This window comes from Mytilus edulis, chromosome 4 (assembly GCF_963676685.1).
Source record: "Mytilus edulis chromosome 4, xbMytEdul2.2, whole genome shotgun sequence".
In the NCBI taxonomy this organism is placed as follows: Eukaryota; Metazoa; Mollusca; class Bivalvia; order Mytilida; family Mytilidae; genus Mytilus; species Mytilus edulis.
This window is the reverse complement of record NC_092347.1, coordinates 45,365,385-45,384,873: the sequence shown is the minus strand read 5'-3', so window position 1 is coordinate 45,384,873 and position 19,489 is coordinate 45,365,385. Positions and strand designations below refer to the sequence as shown.

Below are 19,489 nucleotides of genomic sequence, written 5' to 3'. Positions count from 1 at the left end.
CGGAAGACTGATTTTTTTTGTTCTGTGAAAAATTTAATAATGAGCTAAAATTAACTCTTTCAAAACTTACATTCTTACATAACTGACATCTATACGTTTTGTAGACAGAAAAAGACATTTTAATTTTAACTGGATGTTTTAGTTGGAGCATTTTTGCTTAGATACAGATTATGATAAAGGGATTATTCCTGTAGGAAGCTGTTAGAGTCAGTTTTGATATTTAAATTGTATGAATGAAGACCACCGAAGACATCTCAACAAGGCCAATATAGTATGTGCTATTTTCTGAAGGTCACTATAGCCGACCTGAAATTAGATCATATGAAGATACAGAAATGGTTCTGTCAAAGAATATTGATAATCGACAAAAACTAAAATGTACGGTAACCTATAGGTGTAGTTAATAGTTATGAAATGTACTAGACTTATAATTTCATACGTCAGACGTCTACATACGACTCATTAGTGAAGCTGAAAATAGTTGGAAAGACAAACAAGTATTAAGTTGACGATAGACTCATCATGTATACCAGTATCAAAGTTTGTATTAACGCTAGACGCGCGTTTCGTCTACAAAAGACTAATCGGTGACGCTTGAACCTAACAAAGTTTAAAAGGCCTAATAAAGTACAAAGTTGAAAAGCAATGAGGACAAAAATTCTTATGTAATCTATTCCTGAAGTGTAAAAGCCTTAGTATTTCAAAAATGCAAAAGTTTTGTAAACAGTTACTAGTAATTTATAAATATGACCATATCAATTATAATTCAACAAAGGTGCTGTCTACTGGGCTTGTGAAACGCTCGGGGAATTAAATCTCCACCAGCAGTGGCATCGACCCAGTGGTTGTAAATAAACTCGCCATAGAAACCAGGATGACATTTTGTATTTACGCCAGATGCATGTTTCGTCTACAAAAGACTCATCAATGACGCTCGAATCCAACAAAGTTAAAAATGCCTAATGATTAGTTATCAAAGGTACCAAGATTATAATTTAATAAGCCAGAGACGCGTTTCGTCTACGCACGACTCACCAGTGACGCTCATATCATAATTGCTATAAAGCCAAACAAGCACAAAGTTGAAGAGCATCGGGGACCCAAAGTTCCAAAAACGTTATGCCTAATAGGACTTAGGAAATAAAGTACGCAGTTGAAGGGCATTGATGACCAAAAATTAAAAAAAAATATGCCGAATACGGCTTTGGTAATCTATGCCTGGGATTAGAAAATCCTTAAATTAGTATTTCGAATTCAAAAATGATCCTATAATTCATAATAATGTCAAAATAACCTTCTTTATAACTATCATTAATTTACCAATTGATCCTCCTGTAAATAAACAGAGTTTGTGGGTGAGAGGCAAGATACGGACGATTAATTAATGGCATAAACAAATCATCTAGCACAAAATGAACTATGGTTAGTATGCTGGTTGGTGTTGGAATTATTTTTCCAGTATTAAATGAACCATTTTTCCCATTCAAAAATTAAATATAAGAGGTTATTTCAAAGACACGTTAGCGACATATGCCACCGATTATTACATGTCTGTTTTTATACGACCGCAACAAATTTTGCGGTCGTATATTGGTATCACGTCGTCGTCGTCCGAAGACATTTAGTTTCCGGACAATAACATACCACAACGATGGGGATGGGTTGGATTGACTTTGGGGGGAGGGGTTATGGCTCAAACCGTTTAGGAATTAGGGGCAAAAAAGGGGAAACAATGGTTTCCTGGTTGATGGACAATTTAAAAGCAGAGTTAACACTTTTAAAGTACAATGTTGTGTATGTTTGGATTACCTCCCGTACACTGCTGGAAAATTATGTATACAGAAATGTCGTAATGTCTTGAGTTGATTAGCTGTCAATTTATTTTTATAAGTTACTATAAAAGGAATATTATTTTCAGCCATGATTATGTATGTCATTTTCTATTTTAAAGGGGCACTAGTTACGAGATATATGAAAAACCTAATGTATTAATTTTTTTTGGCCCAATTAGTAATGAAATACAAATAGTGAAATAATACTTTCTTTTTGTAGCCAATAAGGTTCAATTTTGTCAAAATAAGCAAAAAAACATTGATTAAGAATTATTCACTTGCAAGTGAATAATTCGAGCTCATTGAATCCGTATTCATGTGAACTTTAATTTAACCCCTTAGCTTGAGATTAATAACACTTGAACTGTATGTGTAAAGTTATTAAAAGGAAAAGACCGTCAACATTGAAAGTGAAACAATTTGAAGGTAAATCATTTGATTGACTGATTCGATCCACAAATAAACATTCTAATACAGGTAAAAACGATGATTAACCTTTATTTTTTTTATCTGTAATATGAAATTAAATAGACAGTGAATAATTCAACAGCACGTGTTTGCTTAATCTATTTATATCTGTATTTATGTTTACATCGCTTATATATATGGTCATCGGACTCAAAAACACACGAAACGAAGCTACGTTTTTTTCAAGCCTGTGCCTTGTTTATTGTTTTATTTAGACTTTTAATAGTTTGGATAAATGTTTTACATTGTTATAGAATCGGTGAACATAAATTTGACAGCTATTGCCCCTTTAAGACTTTTATGATATTGAAATTGGTAAATATATTTTTCAGCGTTTCGCAGTATAGCGAAAAAATACTATCTTAAAGTTTCTATAATATTTTGTATGGGTCAATGATGTATGATTCGATAGGTCAGATGACCTAATGTTTTGTTATGTTAATTTGTTTTTCGCGGGTTCGTGAAAAAAAATTTATCTAGGTGGTCATTCTAGCCGTAGACATCGTACAGTTAAAACTTCCTTTTTTGCATAAATAAAAATGTGTTTTTTATATGATCATGTTGGAATCAACGTTTGTTTTAAGTGTATAATTATAACATACGCTTATCAGATATTGGCAAATAGACTATGGCTTGAATCGAAATGTAAGTATACATTTTGTGATTATAGGATATATGGGAGTTACTCTTTCGTTGATCCCATATAGCTATATTCAACTTTCTCTGATACATATATTGCATTTGTAATGTTTTTGTTGTCATTCTTTTCTGTTTTAAAATTTCCATTTTTTGTAAAAGAGAAGTGAAAGATAACGCTCATGAGTCGAAAAAAACCGGACAAAGCCTTGGCAAAAACAGAAAAAAAGACATACATACAAACAATAATACACAAAACACAACATAGAAAACTAAAGACTGAGCAACAGGAACCCACCAAAAACTGGGGTGATCTCAGGAGCTCCCGGAGGTTAAACAGACTCTGATCTACATATGGCACCTGCCGTGTTACTCGTGTTAGTACAAACACGGCAATAATTCTGATTCGGTAGTTCACATTCGGGAAAAACGGACGGGTTTCTAGGTTCGACATTAGGAACACACATGCTATAATTTTGAAACTGATATTCCATAACGGTCAACTAACGCGTGAGGACGTCCGAAAATATTACGAAGGAATTATTTCAATTTCACCACTTGGAACTCTTGATTTAATAGCTTTCTTGTAAGCAGTAACCCTCTATAGAGGAAATCAAAAGAAAATACAAGCCATGGTGTATCGTATTAACTGGGAGATATATACTCCGTATGCATACGCTGGTTGTGTTTCATAAAAATCAAAAGTCCCCATTTGGAAAGATGAAATCATCTCTTTGTTAATAAAGTTTTTTTTCAAATGATCCTTATCTTCAAATACTAGATGTTAGTCACTATATGAGGTAGACTTAATTGTATCAGTTGTACCCTTTATATCAGTTTTGATGGGATAGATGCTTTCAAAATAGTCACAACATTTTGAATTATTTATTGAGAGAACATCATCTATGAAGCGGAAAGTTTATTTAAAGGATCCTGCTAACTTCTATTCTTTCTTCCTAAAAAGTTCCTGTATGAAGTCAGCATCATCTGAATTAAGGAATAGGTCAGCCACAAGAGGGGCACATTGGAATGTCGATTGTTTGTTGTAAAACACGTCTTCCAAAAGTTACAAATTTAAAGTCCATCAAGAAATCAATTATCTTGATTGTAAGCGAAATATAAAATATAATCCAAATTCGATCGTCTTTTATGTACAGGAAGTATACAAGTCCTAAAAATACAGACTTTTGTATTGGCTGCAGTGTATGTATGTGTGTTGAATAGACTGATGCATAAAAGTTATTTGCTTTTTGAAAACAAGGAGATGTGGTATGATTACCGATGAGACAACTATCAACCAGAGACTAAAAAAAGTGGATGTTAGCAATTATCAACAATTGTACAGCCGTCAACAATGAGAGAAACCTATACTTTGTAGTTGTAAAAAAAAAGTCCCTGCATGAAAAATATGAAAGTTCCAGTAAGAAAAGTATACCCTAATTTCTAACAACATTTTTCGAAAAACAAATATGCCAGACCTGTTCGATTGTTACATGAACCATCAATTTTCTTTTAGCTATTTTGAAAATGGAAAATTCATTTAAACTAGGTTTTAAGTCAATCTGTCCTTTTACTATTACGTTATGCTATTTAAGGATATTGTATCATCTGAAGATTTCGCAAGAACTTACAACAGTGGAAAAATACATGTTTAATTTTCAAATGACCTGGAATAATTGAAATTTAGGAACAGCTGTAATAGTTAAATCTTTTTGATTTTTTGGTCCTGAATGAACTTCAATATCGTTCTTTACATGGTCCTTAATTGTTTTATTTCAGCGCCACTAATGAATCTTTTGTATACAAAACACATGTCTGCCTTACAATATTAGAAGCCTGGTTTCTTTGAACAATTTTTGTAAGGTGTTTTTATTTATTTGTTTTAATGCTAGAAACAGTAAGCAAACAAAAACTCTTTGTTATTTCAATGTAAACACCTGTTTATCTGTTAAATAATATCAAATAATAAGACTGAAAAGTTAGATTCATAAAATACCTGGTGCTGAATCATGAGGGGGTTGTGATCCTGGTTGGGGCTGGCCATAATGATCTGCCTCTGGTGCCTGTGGTTCACCATATGAGCTATAACTACTGTACCCCGTGGCCCCAGGAGCTGCAGTTGGCTGACCTGGCTGTGGAGAACCTGAAAATAAAATACATTGTCCACAACAAAGGCTTCAGGTATTACAACAAAACCTTGAAAATTTTAGAGAGATCCGTACAATTAAACACTAGTTATTGTCTGGAACCTAGAAAAATGCTTGTTTTGGTATCTTTTTTCTTAACTGATGGTACCATAACCCTTAAAATCAGTTTCATTGAGATTCTTAAATTGTAAGTAAAGTTATTGTCCAGAAACAAATGTGTCTTCAGACGACAATGTTGCAATTTTTTTGTGGGGTATAAAAATGACATGCATGTTCAGGGCAACAACTAATAAACATTTAAAACAATAAATAGTTCTAGCAATATGAGTCTTCTAGGATAAATAATAGGAAATATAGCATGCCACTAGAAAATGAGGTCATATTGGATAGGGAATTAAAATTTGTTTCGTAAAAAGCCACCTACACAGTAACAGACTCTTAGAGTTGTTGGAAAGAACATGACATTTCTATACATTAGGCATTACATTTTACATCCTACTTCTGACTGCATATTTATACATCTTGCACATCCAAACAGACACCCATCTTAGCAAGAGTTTCACTGTCAGTAGAAAGAAGACCACATTTTCTTCCCATTATACAATTGTGGTCATTACAGAAAAAAACTTAATAAACTGTACATGGATTTACTTCAAAGATTTTCCCTTATATATTCAAACACTTTAAATTAAATAGTCCCAAATGCAATGATGTAAATATGTGACTTTCTGTTCTACGACTATATCTGTTCAATTATCAAGTAACATTCTATCTAAATTTTACTTGACTAATATTTGCTAGTATTTACAACCAGCCTGGTCAATACCAGTATTGAACAGTTTTATTTGCCAAACTTGTACACTTGATACTTCTCAAAATTAACCAATATTTTGTATAATGGTGATCTGAAAACAAAACAGTTTTATTATAATCTATCATAAACAAAGCCTTTTAAAATAACTCTTTATAAAAAGAAACAGCTTAAGAATCTAATATTGTGTTTTAATTTTACATAACAAATAAAAATCCATTCAGAAACTTGTATATCAACAGTTATTACCACTGCCGATCTTTTCACAAAAATGACCTGAACTTTCAATCTATTTTAATTGTTATAAGATTTTTTAGAAAGGAGTCACAGGCTGCCAGCTCTTTAAAATCTTATCCAAACATGACTGAAAACATTATAACCATCTAGTACTAAAAAGAAAACACTCAACAACTTCAGAAAATATTTTTCAAACATCTTTAAAATAAAATATAAAGGTCCTTTAACTTATAAAATTCAAAAACCATTATAGGCCAAATAATAAGTTAACTCTTTGAAGATAACGATAACAACTTTTATCATACAACTTTTTTTTCAAGGAAATGATTCAAATTTAAGAATAACATGAATAATTCAATGCTTTGTTTTCTGTTCTCAAAAAAGAAACAGTTCAATGGACTAAAACGTTTTCCAGAAAATACAAGAAATCAAAAGATAAATAAATCAGTTTCACAGAATTTTCCTGTCTCATTTTAAATATTAGAGTCCCTTATTCAAATATTAACATGCAAATGCGACACATTAATAATTCCCTCCCCTATAATTATATGTATGGATTGAATATTACTACAAAAATCACATATGTATGAAAATATATCTCTTTGTTACACATGTTTACTTATATTTAAGTAAGATAAAGTCCTACCATTAACAGAGAAACCCCTTGTAATTACACAAAACTCATGCAGCACATATTTACTAAAACTCTGATAAAAAATGTTCAGTCAGTAATGATTTGAATGTTGAAGAATTACAGAAATCACAGGTTAAATTGGAGATGCGACCATATATTATTGGTTGTGTAACGTCTAGCGGCAACTACAGTAATTCATGCATATTCTGGTAGAAACCAAAATTAAAATAAATACAAAAGATATGTTTGGTAAGAATGATCGATCTTGATTCATTACGGGTTATCGTCTGTAACTGGAAAAAACGGTATACCTAATTTAGATATGATAGTCCATGCACCATGAAGTACTCTTAAAACACTGAATATGGCTTCACATTATTAGTCAATGTGTTCCGAATTAGTATTTTTATAATCATCATCAGTCTGCAGTGAACAATATTCGCAGTATTGCAGTAAATTATATACATCGTTTAAACTTATTGTAATAGTTGATAATGATTTTTTTTATTATCCCAAAATTTGACCAATATGCTCTAAGAAGTCTACCCTTTACTTTTCCCCCTGGTTTACACGAATACTATATGTTTGTAAATAATAAACCAATACCAACAAACTAGTTACCAAGATTTATAGGAAGGAGATTTGCAGAAATGTCGGAGTGTGTTGTCATTCCGTTGCCATGTTTGGAAATGGTTTCAGATATTTTGCTAAGCTGTTCTCTCAATTGATCATCGGTTTTAAGTAGCCTAGCCTCAATATTAAAGTCTAGGTGAATTGTGTTTGCACTCTCTATTGTTGTAGTCCATGTTGTAAACTCTGGAATACATCAATACTTCGAGAGTTGAATAAATAAAACATTTAATTTACAAGTTATAGTATATTTATCAGTTAAAATACGGAGTATTGTCATTATAGATATAGTTCATAAATACGCGTTTTCAACAGGTTGTGCGCGGACTTAATAATCATGACATGCATACAGATTTGATTTATTTTCTGAAAGCTGGTACTGGAATACATTGTATTTGTAGTACCCTCAATATTATTTATGTATGCATTCTTTGCAAAGACGATACTTGTCTGTTTGAAATTTCCTGTATATGGTGATTTGTTATCATTCAAGACCGTTCACTTGCATTGACCAAGTCAAGAATATATATATGACAGTTGTTGTCCATTTGTTTTTTTGATTTTGCCATTTGAAAAGATACTTTCCGTTTGGAATTTTCTTTGGAGTTATTTTTTTTGTGTAACTTTATAATAACCCCTACATCACTTCCCATTATTTATTTGCATATACTGTCCTTATCCTTATAGCAATTACTCATCACATCTGTTATTATGAAAAAGCTAAGCTTGAGTAAAGTTTACACAATATTAATTGTTTGACGGGAATTAATACTTTAGTTCATTCCGGTAGGTGCACAGTTCTGTTCAAATGAAATGGTTAATACCCTTGTCTCGTGTTGTGTGATTGCAACTCGATTAGCTGGTCAGAAACCCTTCAAACAACTCTTTGAAGGGTCAGTAAGTTACATTTGGTAGGTAAATTTGGCACCCCTATTACACATATTCATTTACAAGTGGCAGTCCGAATTCCCCTTAACCTACCTTTGTTTTGACCTTTCAGAATCTAAGCTTTATAATTGTAAACTATATACCGCCTTCAGTACACTGGACGTTATATAAGAATAAATCAATAAACATATCAATTTTGGAAATAATAATACCTTCAGTATGTGACAAAATAATATCGATTCTTTCAGTGGTTGAGAGCGTAATAAGTTCCGAAATCTTTTCCACTAATGAAGCAATAGCAGATTGCAAAAAATCATCTGTTTTCATCATTTCTAGCAATACATCTACATTCAGAATTAAACTCCCTTGTGTTGCCGATATGAATTCTATTCCACTTAAACCTTCATTTATCTGGTCTTTAATGGCATTAAGTGTATTTGTATTTTTCTCCCCATCAGATTGGTTCTCGAAGATTATCTGTATCCGGATTTTCTCTCTTCCTGCAACAAAAGAATCTTTAAAAACTAAATAAACAAGATGCTCTCAAGAGCCTGAATCGCTCACCTGTAATATTTTGCTTAAATCTTTAATCAATGATTCTGTTTGCTCTTCAATATATATTAATGAGTGACTTAAAAACTCAATTTAAATGTTCTTTGTATCTGTCATATTTTCTTCAAAAGCAAAAAACATGCATTTTACTCCTATGTTCCATTTTAGCCATAGTGGCTATGTTTCTTTACGTACAAGGAAATAAAATATAAAATTTTTACAAGATACTCTGAAACTCTTTCAGCCCAAATTTGTCTCAAATGATTCAGCAGTTTCAAAGGTGAATTTTTTTTTAAATTAAGCAAATTAGGTGAACAAATTGTGAAACATTGTCTTTAAAGGGCAATAACTCCTTAAGAGGTCAATTTAACAATTGCGGTCATTGAACCTATTTGTAGATCTTACTTTGTTGAAAACATTTGCTGTTTACAGTTTATCTTTATCATTAATAATATTAAATATAATAACCAAAAACTGCAAATATTTCCTTAAAATTACCAATCTAGAGGCAGCATCCCAACAATGGGTTGCTATATTCATCTGAAAATTCCATGGCTGATAGAACTTGATCAAATCAACAATTTTACTTCACATCAGACTAACTCTTAATGCTTTAGTGTTGTAGATATAAGCCAAAAACTACATTTTACCCCTAGGTTCTATTTTTGGCCATGGCGGCTATGTTTTTTTTTGACGAAACACAAAATAAAACACAAAAATTTATTCTAAATACCCTAAGGATCATTCATCTTAAGTTTGGTTGGAATTGGATTCGCAGTTTCAGAGAAGATTTTTTTTTTTAAGTTAGAAAACATGATAAACAAATTGTGTAAAATTGTCCTTAAAGTGCAATAACTTCTTAAGGGTTCAATTGACAATTTTGGTAATCGAACTCCTTTGTAGATCTTACTTTGATGATCATTTTTGCTGTTTACAGTTTATCTTTATAATTAAAAGTATTTAGAATAATAACTAAAAACTGCAAAATGTCCTTAAAAATACCAAATTAGTAGCAGCAACCCAATAATGGGTTATTAGATTCATCTGAAAATTTCAGGGTTGATAGAACTTCACATAATGAACACTTTTACCCCTGTCACATTTACTCAAAATGCTTTGGTTTTTGAGATTAAAGCCAAAAATTACATTTCACCCCAATGTTCTTTTTTAGCCATAGGAGCCATTTTTTTTTACGAAACAAAAATAAAACACAAACTTTATTCTAGATAAGAATCATTCGGCTTAAAATTGGTAGGAATTGGTTCAATAGTTTCAAAGGGGAAGGTGTTGAAATAGTTTACACCAGACGGATGACGACGGACGACGACAGCCGACGACGGACGCAAAGTGATGGCAAAAAAATTAAACGTAGGTCTCTCCTAAAATTCGCTGTATTTTATTCTAGATACCCTAAGTATCATTCGGCTTAAAAATGGTAGGAATTGATTCAGTTATTTCAGAGGAGAAGGTGTTGAAATAGTTTACACCAGACGGATGACGACGGACGACGACAGGCGACGACGGACGCCAAGTGATGGCAAAAGAATTAAACGTAGGTCTCTCCTAAAATTCGCTGTATTTTATTCTAGATACCCTAAGAATCATTCGGCTTAAAAATGGTAGAAATTGGTTCAGTAGTTTCAGAGGAGAAGGTGTTGAAATAGTTTACACCAGACGGATGACGACGGACGACGACAGGCGACGACGGACGCCAAGTGATGGCAAAAGAATTAAACGTAGGTCTCTCCTTAAATTCGCCGTACTTGCACAAAGTGAAATATCATATACAGAGTAATTATGGAAAATTTGTTTCAATTTATACATTTGACGATTGTGAATATTTTGAATATCATTTTAATCTTCTAGTTAGGATATATTGGTGTTATGAATACTGTTATAAATATGTTAGAACGAACTATAATTAAAAGATGAAAACATCTTTTTTGTAAGGTACATTCGAGAGTTGATAAGGGTCTTTTCTATGTATTTTCGCACAGCATTATTGTTACGAGAGTGAATGATATCCTTCAGCACCTGTAAAACCAGATATTTCACAAAAGTCAACTAACTCGTCATGGGGTCTGTTAACATTTCGGAAATTCATAATACAATGAACCTCATTCAAGCTCTGGACTATAGTATCATCTAGTAGATATATAATCCATACCTAGGCCCCTTCTTGAATGTTGCTATAGAGAAGGAGAAGATAAATAAATGGTTTTGTGTTCATCCGACACTCAAACTTTAGATGTAAGTCATGATATTAAGGTGACTTTATGTATCTGGTTTTTTTGTGTCATTTATTCTAATTTCGATAGGATGGATGCGTTCAGTAAATTTTTAAATAATTAATTGAGAAGTTGTTATATTTATAGCGGAATGTGAAGTTAAACAATAATGCTAGCTAGCATCGTGTTATCTAAAACAAATATCAAAGGTACCAGGCTTATAATTTGATACGCCAGACGCGCGTTTCGTCTACATACGACTCACCAGTGACGCTCAGGTCCAAATAGTTAGAAAGCATAACAAGTACGAAGTTGAAGAGCATTGAGGACTCAAAATTCTAAGACGTTGTGAAAAATAAGGATAAGGTAATCTATGCCTGGTATAAGAAAATCCTTAGTATTTCGAATTATTCTTACTTTTGCAAACAGTAAATATATAAAAATTACCATATAATTTATATTCATGTCAACACCGAAGTGCCGACTACAAGTGATGCCCTCGGGGACAAAATGTCCACTAGCAATGGCATCAACTCAGAGGTGTAAATGGTTATCAAAGTTACCAGGCTTAGAATGTTATTCGCCAGACGCGCGTTTCGTCTACATAAGACTCATCAGTGATTCTCAGATCAAACTAGTTATAAAGCCAAACAAGTTCAAAGTTGAAGAGCATTGAGGACCCAAAATTCCAAAAAAGTTTTGCAAAATACGGTTAAGGTAATCTATGCCAGGGATAAGAAAATCCTTAGTATTACAAATATAATCCATACTTTTGAAGAAAAAAAGTCAACTGTTTTTTAAAATTGCAAGAGGAGAGACATTAAGATTGAGCAAAATCCGATCACAACACCCCTAGAGTAAGTAGTTTCAAAATAACTCTTAATTCCACTCCAGCTTTGATTGCTGATGTTAACGGTTTAAGAGAAACAATATGTATAAATGAAAGCTAACGGCAAACATTTCTTTGGATATATTGGAAATAAAAACGTAAATCTTAATTGCATGTCTGCAAATTGGAATATGTTTTTTTTATATAATAATTATAAATCATGTAGTACTCTCTTTTGTGTTATTGTATAATCAAAACTCCTATTACGAGCGGCAATCGGATACCGATTGTTATAAAATCGATAAATTGCAGTATAATAATAAAAATTATTTTTATTAAAAAAAAACAACCAAGCGATGTGAATTTTTACGAGCTTTTAGACCTATTTCTTTTATGATAACAATAATCTGTGAAATATTTTCGATGTTTCACTTTGTTTCGGTCCGCTTACGGTATTGTTAATATTGCATCATTGACATATACTACTGTTAACACCATACGTTCATAAGTTTCTTGTACGCCAGAAAGAGGAAAGATATGTTCAGTTGAAGCATGTGAGTTTTTTGAATTTTATCGTAGAATATACAAATCCCAGTTATCGAGAGAAATGTGTTTTTTGAAAGTCGTCATTAACCTAACAAATAGCCAATTATAACACATTGCAGGATATCCCAAATAGTTTTGAGTATCACTCTTTTAATACCATATTTCGTTCGATTGGAAACGAAAAATTTATAGGTCACAATATTAATACTTTTGCCTTTTCTTGAAGCAATCAGAACTAAAACATTGTACACAAAAAAATCGGAAAATTACCTTCTAACTTTTCGTCCTGTAAAAGTGATCTAAGATTTACCAAACTTCTTTGAAAGCTGTCTCCCCAGAAAAATTTTATTGGCCTTTTTTCGTATCTCACTGTAAAATGGAAAAATTTCATAGAACATTACAAAAATACATTAGAGTTTGTCGATATGATTTTCCAAAATACAATCTGTTAACAATTAAATGTTTATCTTCAGCAACTTCGTTATAACTCGATATTTCATAGCATATCTTATCGTGGAAAAATTGGAATCTACAACAAAAACCCTGATATTTACCTTTGAGCATACATGAGAAAGGTAAATTCGGAAAAGCGCATCGAAAATTTATAAATCGTAGTTTTTATTTCACCTGAAGTTACCATTCTAACTCATTATCCTCTATAAGAATATGTTAGTTCATGATATGAAATATGGTACGCGGCTGTATTAAAGTCAATTTTTTTCTGAAATATAAGGCATTGAAACATGAACAAATTACAAAACACCACGTAGTTCAAAACGAACAATAAAAATTTGACCAATGAACACTTTTGACTTTATTCAAATATTGATAAGCATATTAGCATTTTTAATCAGCAGTTACTTGTATAAAGTTGCCCTTGCATATAACTAAGAATGCTTTTTGTCACGTTTATATAAATGTTGCGAGCACACTTAAAAGGGACAGATTTTTATCAACAGACGAATAGAAAACTTTTAATATTTATTTTGATCGATGACGGTGAATGAGTCTAAATGGTCCGCAATAACAATAAAGATGACAATTTACTTCATCGTATGTGCATTTCGACTTTAAATAATCATGTAACGATGCTCCGGCCCACATATTTGAAGAAAAAAAACTTTAAATGTTTAAACAATGAGTACATCATTGATAAATTCAATGCATCATAAGTATTTGACGATTGCAACTAATGTACTTTTTGATTGATAATCAAGTGAGAAGTGATTCAGACACATGTTGTACATAATACTTAAAGTAATAAGCATTGGATTATATACTTCTGAGCATTTAAAAAAAATCTATGAAGAGCTAACACTTACAATCAGAGTTGAACTTCTCTTATCTTATTTTGTTTTCTTGTAATAAGCCATGTAAAGAGAAAACGGAGTTCAAATGACATCTACCTTGTATAGTGATCATCTCATTGTTTTCCCCTCTACTATTAAGACATGAAAAAAGCGGCAATTACTGAGCTATGAATAAATCATTCAAAATGTAGACAGCTAAACTCTTCTCATAGCATAGCAGTATCTGATATGTCAATGGAATTAAATACTTAAAAGCAGTCTTGTTTTATTGTATTTTTATTCACGAGTACATGACTCAAACCAAACCATAAGCGAAAAAATCACTTACTTGCCATTTGTTAGATGTGTTTGCGCTTTTCATTTTACCACTTGTTTAAGGATTTTTCGTTTAGAATTTTCTTTGAGTTCGGTATTTGGTTAATTTACTTTCTATTATAAATAAATGAAACACATTTTTAAAATAGGATTTTTTTAAAGTTAGATATATGACTCACATTTTATGTTCTCAAGCTCCATCAATGCGTTCATGTATTTGATCTGCATTTGGGTATCCATATTGCATGTCTTATGTCCAATAATGTCACTTTCAAAGTTTGTATCTTGGAAGTTTTCACCAAATCTCCTTGTTTTTATTTTATCCATTCTACGACCAATATCAATAAACTGGTTGAAGTAATTATCGAATTCAACCTTCCCGATATTTGTGCTGCACATATGAGCTATTTTGTTTCTAAAATAGCGTATGCGTTCTACGTCATCTGCTACTTTTGTATCATTTTCTCCTGGAACAACTCCCCAGTTATTTGTCGGAGAATTTATAAGCGAAAATTGTCTAAGCAATATGTATATCAGTGAAATATCCAACGAATCATACGAATTTGATGATTGTAACTCTTGTAGTTTAGTTTGCTGATCAGACCAAAAGTCGTGCATAATTGGTGTGCACATATTGTACACTTCCCTTGCTGGTTTAACTAATTGGATTACATTTCTGAGCATATTCGGAAAACTTTCAATGACAACCAGTGAAATTCTTGAATAACGTTCCTTCTTCTCATCAACTTCATGAATATTGTGTGTCACTGCAAGTAAGTGAACAGGTTATAGATATGCATCAAAGGTAAATTCTTTTTTACTTTCAATTTAATATCATATACCCCCCCCCCATCTTTGGAACATGGTAATGTCTCTGTACGTTTGAGATACATAAATAATCATAGACCGTTTAACAAACAATTTTCATAGTTTGAAGATTTTTATAGGAGCTATTATACTATTTTTCTTCCATTTCTAATGTATTCAACTAGAGGGACATGTTCGGTGCTTTGTAGCAATCTTATTCAATTTATAAAAAACCGATTTGAGTTAATATATACCATAGCAATGGCTCTATGCTGGGGGAAAATTTATAGATAATATCTGGTAATGTGTTAACATAGTAGCAGTTAAAAAGTACAAAGTTCAGTTATCAAGACTATTTGTGTACTAGGTACATTTTGAAACAAACAAATGCCGTTTAACGTTCATAAATTGCTGAACAAAAACAGAGGTTCGGCTAGCATACATCACTAAATAATTATAAAAGGTAAACACAATCAACCATTTAGAAAAAAGAAAAAAAAACGGGTGCAGAACTACATCGTGTGGTGATGATTTATCAAATTTTTATAAATTTGATTTAGGGTTTTGAAATATGAAGGGATATCAATTTATTCATTGTGTTTGCATATTTTCTGAAGAAAGCAACAAAATTAATATCGCTGATAAACAAAAACGACTAAAAAGATTTACATAAAAAAATATACACCCTTTAAAAATAATGCAATAGCATGGCTATGTTATTGTAAGTGGACTACCGAAAAATATAATGATTAGAAAACAATATAGGACATGCACAATTGCATTATAAGGTTAAGATTAAAAATGCCTACTGGGTTAAAGGAAGAAATGCAGAAACAAAGCGTGTATTCCCAAATAATGCAATACCAAAGTCCATGCACTAGAAAGGTAAATTATTGCAATAACTGAGATAAACAAGCGCTCTATAGCGACTATGTATCTTACGTAGGTATATGGACAACGGACACTCTGTAGAAAACAGTTGCTGCATGTGTAACTCCTTTCGCCTTTTTTAAAATAGAATAATGTGTCCTAGACAAATTATAGAAAAATTAGAAAACTTCTGCCTTAATATTTCAATTTAACTATGATTTAATTTCTGTAAAATGATTAACTCGTGGAATAGTTTTGTCTGTAAAAAGTCTTGTTTACAAATAGCTACAATTTGTAAGTTAACAACTATTTCTATTTTGTGAGTTCCAAAGAACATCATAAAATTAATATATCTGAATGTGAATTTATGCTTCTTTGGTCCTCTTGTTTTTGACAAGTGTCTGAAAGAAACACCGATTCATATGAAAATAATAAGAAGTCGCCAAGAAGAGGCACACATGTAGTTGCCATAGGAATGCCGACAACTTGTTGAAAAAGTCTACCTCCAAATTCAACAAATATGTTGTAAATTAGAAACTCCAGTATGCTGATCACTTGTTCCTCTGTAAAGCATGTTTTACTTTTTGTCCACTATTAACAAACAACGCCATTTGGAATCCAAAGGTAATAAATATGTGGAATCATGCTACCATGTTTATGTTGAAAAGCATTGTAGATTATTTCTTTAAGATGTTTTTCAATTTCACCTGGGTAATGGTGGTATACAGGGTTGAAAAAGCAAAACTTTTGATAAAAGTAATTTAAAAAAAGGTCGAGATTTTAAATTATCCAGAAGCTCATACATCTTTTTTTATTAGGATTAGAAATGAGACTTCAATTGACCAATCCGCCTATTGGGTGCCTATCACCGGATGTAACCTATTACAACCACTGGGTCGATGCCACTGCTGATAGAGATTTATTTCCCTGAGGGTATCACAAGCCCAGTAGTCAGTACTTTTTGTACTGACATGAATTATCATTGATATGGTTTTATTTATGAAAGAGGGACGAAAGATACCAAAGGGACAGTCAAACTCCTAAATCTAAAACAAACTGACAACGCCATGGCTAAAAATGAAAAGAACAAACAAACAAGAGCACACACGACACAACATAGAAAACTAAAGAATAAACAACACGAACCCCACCAAAAAACTAGGGGTGATCTCAGGTGCTCCGGAAGGGTAAACAGATCCTGCTCCACATGTGGAACCCGTCGTGTTGCTTATGTGATAACAAATCCGGTAAATAGTCTAATTCGGTAGGTCAAATTCATGAAAGGGAAGGAGATAGTAGTTACGACGTAAGGAACATATCCGATATCAGTTGTGCTTGTGGAGATTTAATTCCCCGAGGGTATCACAAGTCCAGTAGTCAGTATTTTTTGTACTGACATGAATTATCATTGAATAGAAATGGTTTCATTTATAAATTAACAGTAACAAAATTTTGATTTTTTTGAAATACTAAGGCTTTTCTACCTCGGGCTTAGATTACCTTAGCTGTATTTGGTAAAACTTTTAAGAATTTTGGTCCTCAATGCCCTTCAACTTCGTACTTTATTTGGCCTTTAAACTTTTTTGGATTCGAGCGTCACTGATGAGTCTTTTGTAGACAAAACGCTCGTCTGGCGTATATACTTAATTTGGTCCTGGTATCTATGATGAGTTTATTTACTTTATCTAAACACAATAAAATGACAAGTGTCTAAGTAGAGCAGAAGCTGCTGACCCTTCTTCGTTTAAAACCGTTTTTGTTAGGTTCGTGTCGCTAAGTTTTTGTTTCACTAAGCAATGCTTGTTATAGTTGTATGCCCTTTAGTCTCTACCTTTTCTTGATTCTTGAACTTATGATCACTTATGCAACTAAGAATTGTTTTTTTTATTTTTTTTAGCTTTTTACGCTGATATATTTTAGGTATCGTAACGTATAGAAATATTGAAGCTTTTTTTAACAACAAAATTTGTTTTTGTGGAAGTACACGAGTATTATGTTAAAATACATACCATTGACCTGCTTGACTCCCCTCAGTTTTGAAACTATGTCAGTATGATTTAATTTCGATTGGCAAATTGTCTGGTACAATTCTGCACAGTTATTCGTATTAAGAAATTTATCTACCCTCTTTAGTACGTCATGTGTTGTAGCACACACTTCTTTATAGTAGTCTTCGGAAATATCGTCGAACATCATTCTGATAATTTCATTCGTTCTATTTAATATTCGTTGAATATCATCGGCGATTCCAACGTCTTCATCGCTTGGAACATTTCCCCACTTACACTTTGGTTCAGGCAATAAATGTTCATAACGTAATATCTTATAGCATAATTCGATTGTGAAATCAACCATATCTGGAAGTTTGTCCATTAATGCTATTTCACTAGCCGTTAGAGCAGCACGTATGTCTTTCTGTTTATATTTCTCTGTCAATCCTCTTGAAGTAATGTATTCTTTTATTATACATTGCATAACTTGTGGAAATAGTCTAAGGACAAAACTGCCTAGCACCGCTTGTCTTTCTGCTGATGTCGCAGACATATTACGAGTTGTTGTGTCTAAAATATATACCCAAAAAATCATTCACGTTTAATGTTTTATTTATTAAGTCAACGTATGCATAATTCGAAAGGCGAATAAGGAATGAATGATGTGTTAGCTTAACGTCCAATGTAAAATTTGAGGTCGTCCGGGATGAAGGTTGGGGAAAATTAAACTGCCACTGGAGAATGACGCTATATTCGATAGGTTAAGATATTGAAACTTGCAACAGGCCAACTATAGATGGAAAAAAATTGTTGCATGAAGAGAAACAATTATAAGGACGAGTGCCACATGTGAAGCCTTCAAGAGCATCTGAGATCACCAAAATGTTTTTCTTCAAATATTTTAGTTGTTTAGAACCCTCTGTCTTTTTTTAAACAGGAATGCTATTAAGGAAGCTGGCTTGTCATGTTTTAGATTTTTTGTCAGATTTTTGGAATCCTCTGGTTTTATCCATTTGAATGCCTTAAAAAAATTTGCCCGGCGACCCCCATTTTTCTTTTTGTAAATCTTTTACATGCATAATGATAAGCCATTTGTAAAAGTCTTTTAAAAATTTTATTACTTTTTAACAGTTTATGAGAACTTGAACTTATTAATGATAAAGCTATGAAAAGTCAAGAAAGAATATTTTCCCGCCAAAATTTCAATGGCTAATATCTCGAAAACAAGCACGATGACCTATATATTGTTTTTGCTCTTTGGATTCCTTTATTGATCCCCTATCTATATAAACTAGTGTTTTGAAAAATTAATTACTTTGAAACTGAGAAGCGAACTATCTGAATTTCAGATCATTTCAAGCATTTTCCAAAAAAAAGAACCCTCAATATTTGACCGCTATTAATCTCCATGAAAGTATAGCTTCTTTAAGTAGTTTATATCACAATGGTAACTTTATATAATAATACGATGGACACTTGCAATCAGCAAACATGGTAATTTCAGCACGGTGAATGTATGGCAACAATTATTTGATGACGAACAAAATTCAAATGTAATGATAATAACAGTAGCAAATAATACGTAGGCACTCACTGAGTTCTGTTATAGGTTAAATTTTAAAGATGAAATGCTAACAAATAACAATTTCTGCATTATTTGTAAACGTATTTGATTGGATGATAATGACTCTTTAGTTAAATTAATATGTATTATAAAAACATGCAGATGACTGATAAATGGGTATTGTAAAAAATGGC

General features: G+C 32.1%; 1 protein-coding gene across 1 annotated transcript in view; it reads right to left on the bottom strand.

Moving 5' to 3' along the window:
• Positions 1 to 4,921: 4,921 nt before the first annotated feature.
• The window catches only part of LOC139521406 (uncharacterized), a 33,362-nt gene continuing 18,794 nt past the window's right edge, over positions 4,922 to 19,489 (bottom strand). Inside the window, exons 2-7 of the mRNA XM_071314884.1 lie at positions 17,750 to 18,301; positions 14,243 to 14,830; positions 12,709 to 12,807; positions 8,496 to 8,783; positions 7,387 to 7,581; positions 4,922 to 5,079 (exon numbers count right to left, since the gene is read on the bottom strand). Of these exons, the coding sequence (XP_071170985.1) occupies positions 4,922 to 5,079; positions 7,387 to 7,581; positions 8,496 to 8,783; positions 12,709 to 12,807; positions 14,243 to 14,830; positions 17,750 to 18,284 (1,863 nt within the window). The 5' untranslated portion in view covers positions 18,285 to 18,301. The remainder of the gene's footprint in view (positions 5,080 to 7,386; positions 7,582 to 8,495; positions 8,784 to 12,708; positions 12,808 to 14,242; positions 14,831 to 17,749; positions 18,302 to 19,489) is intronic.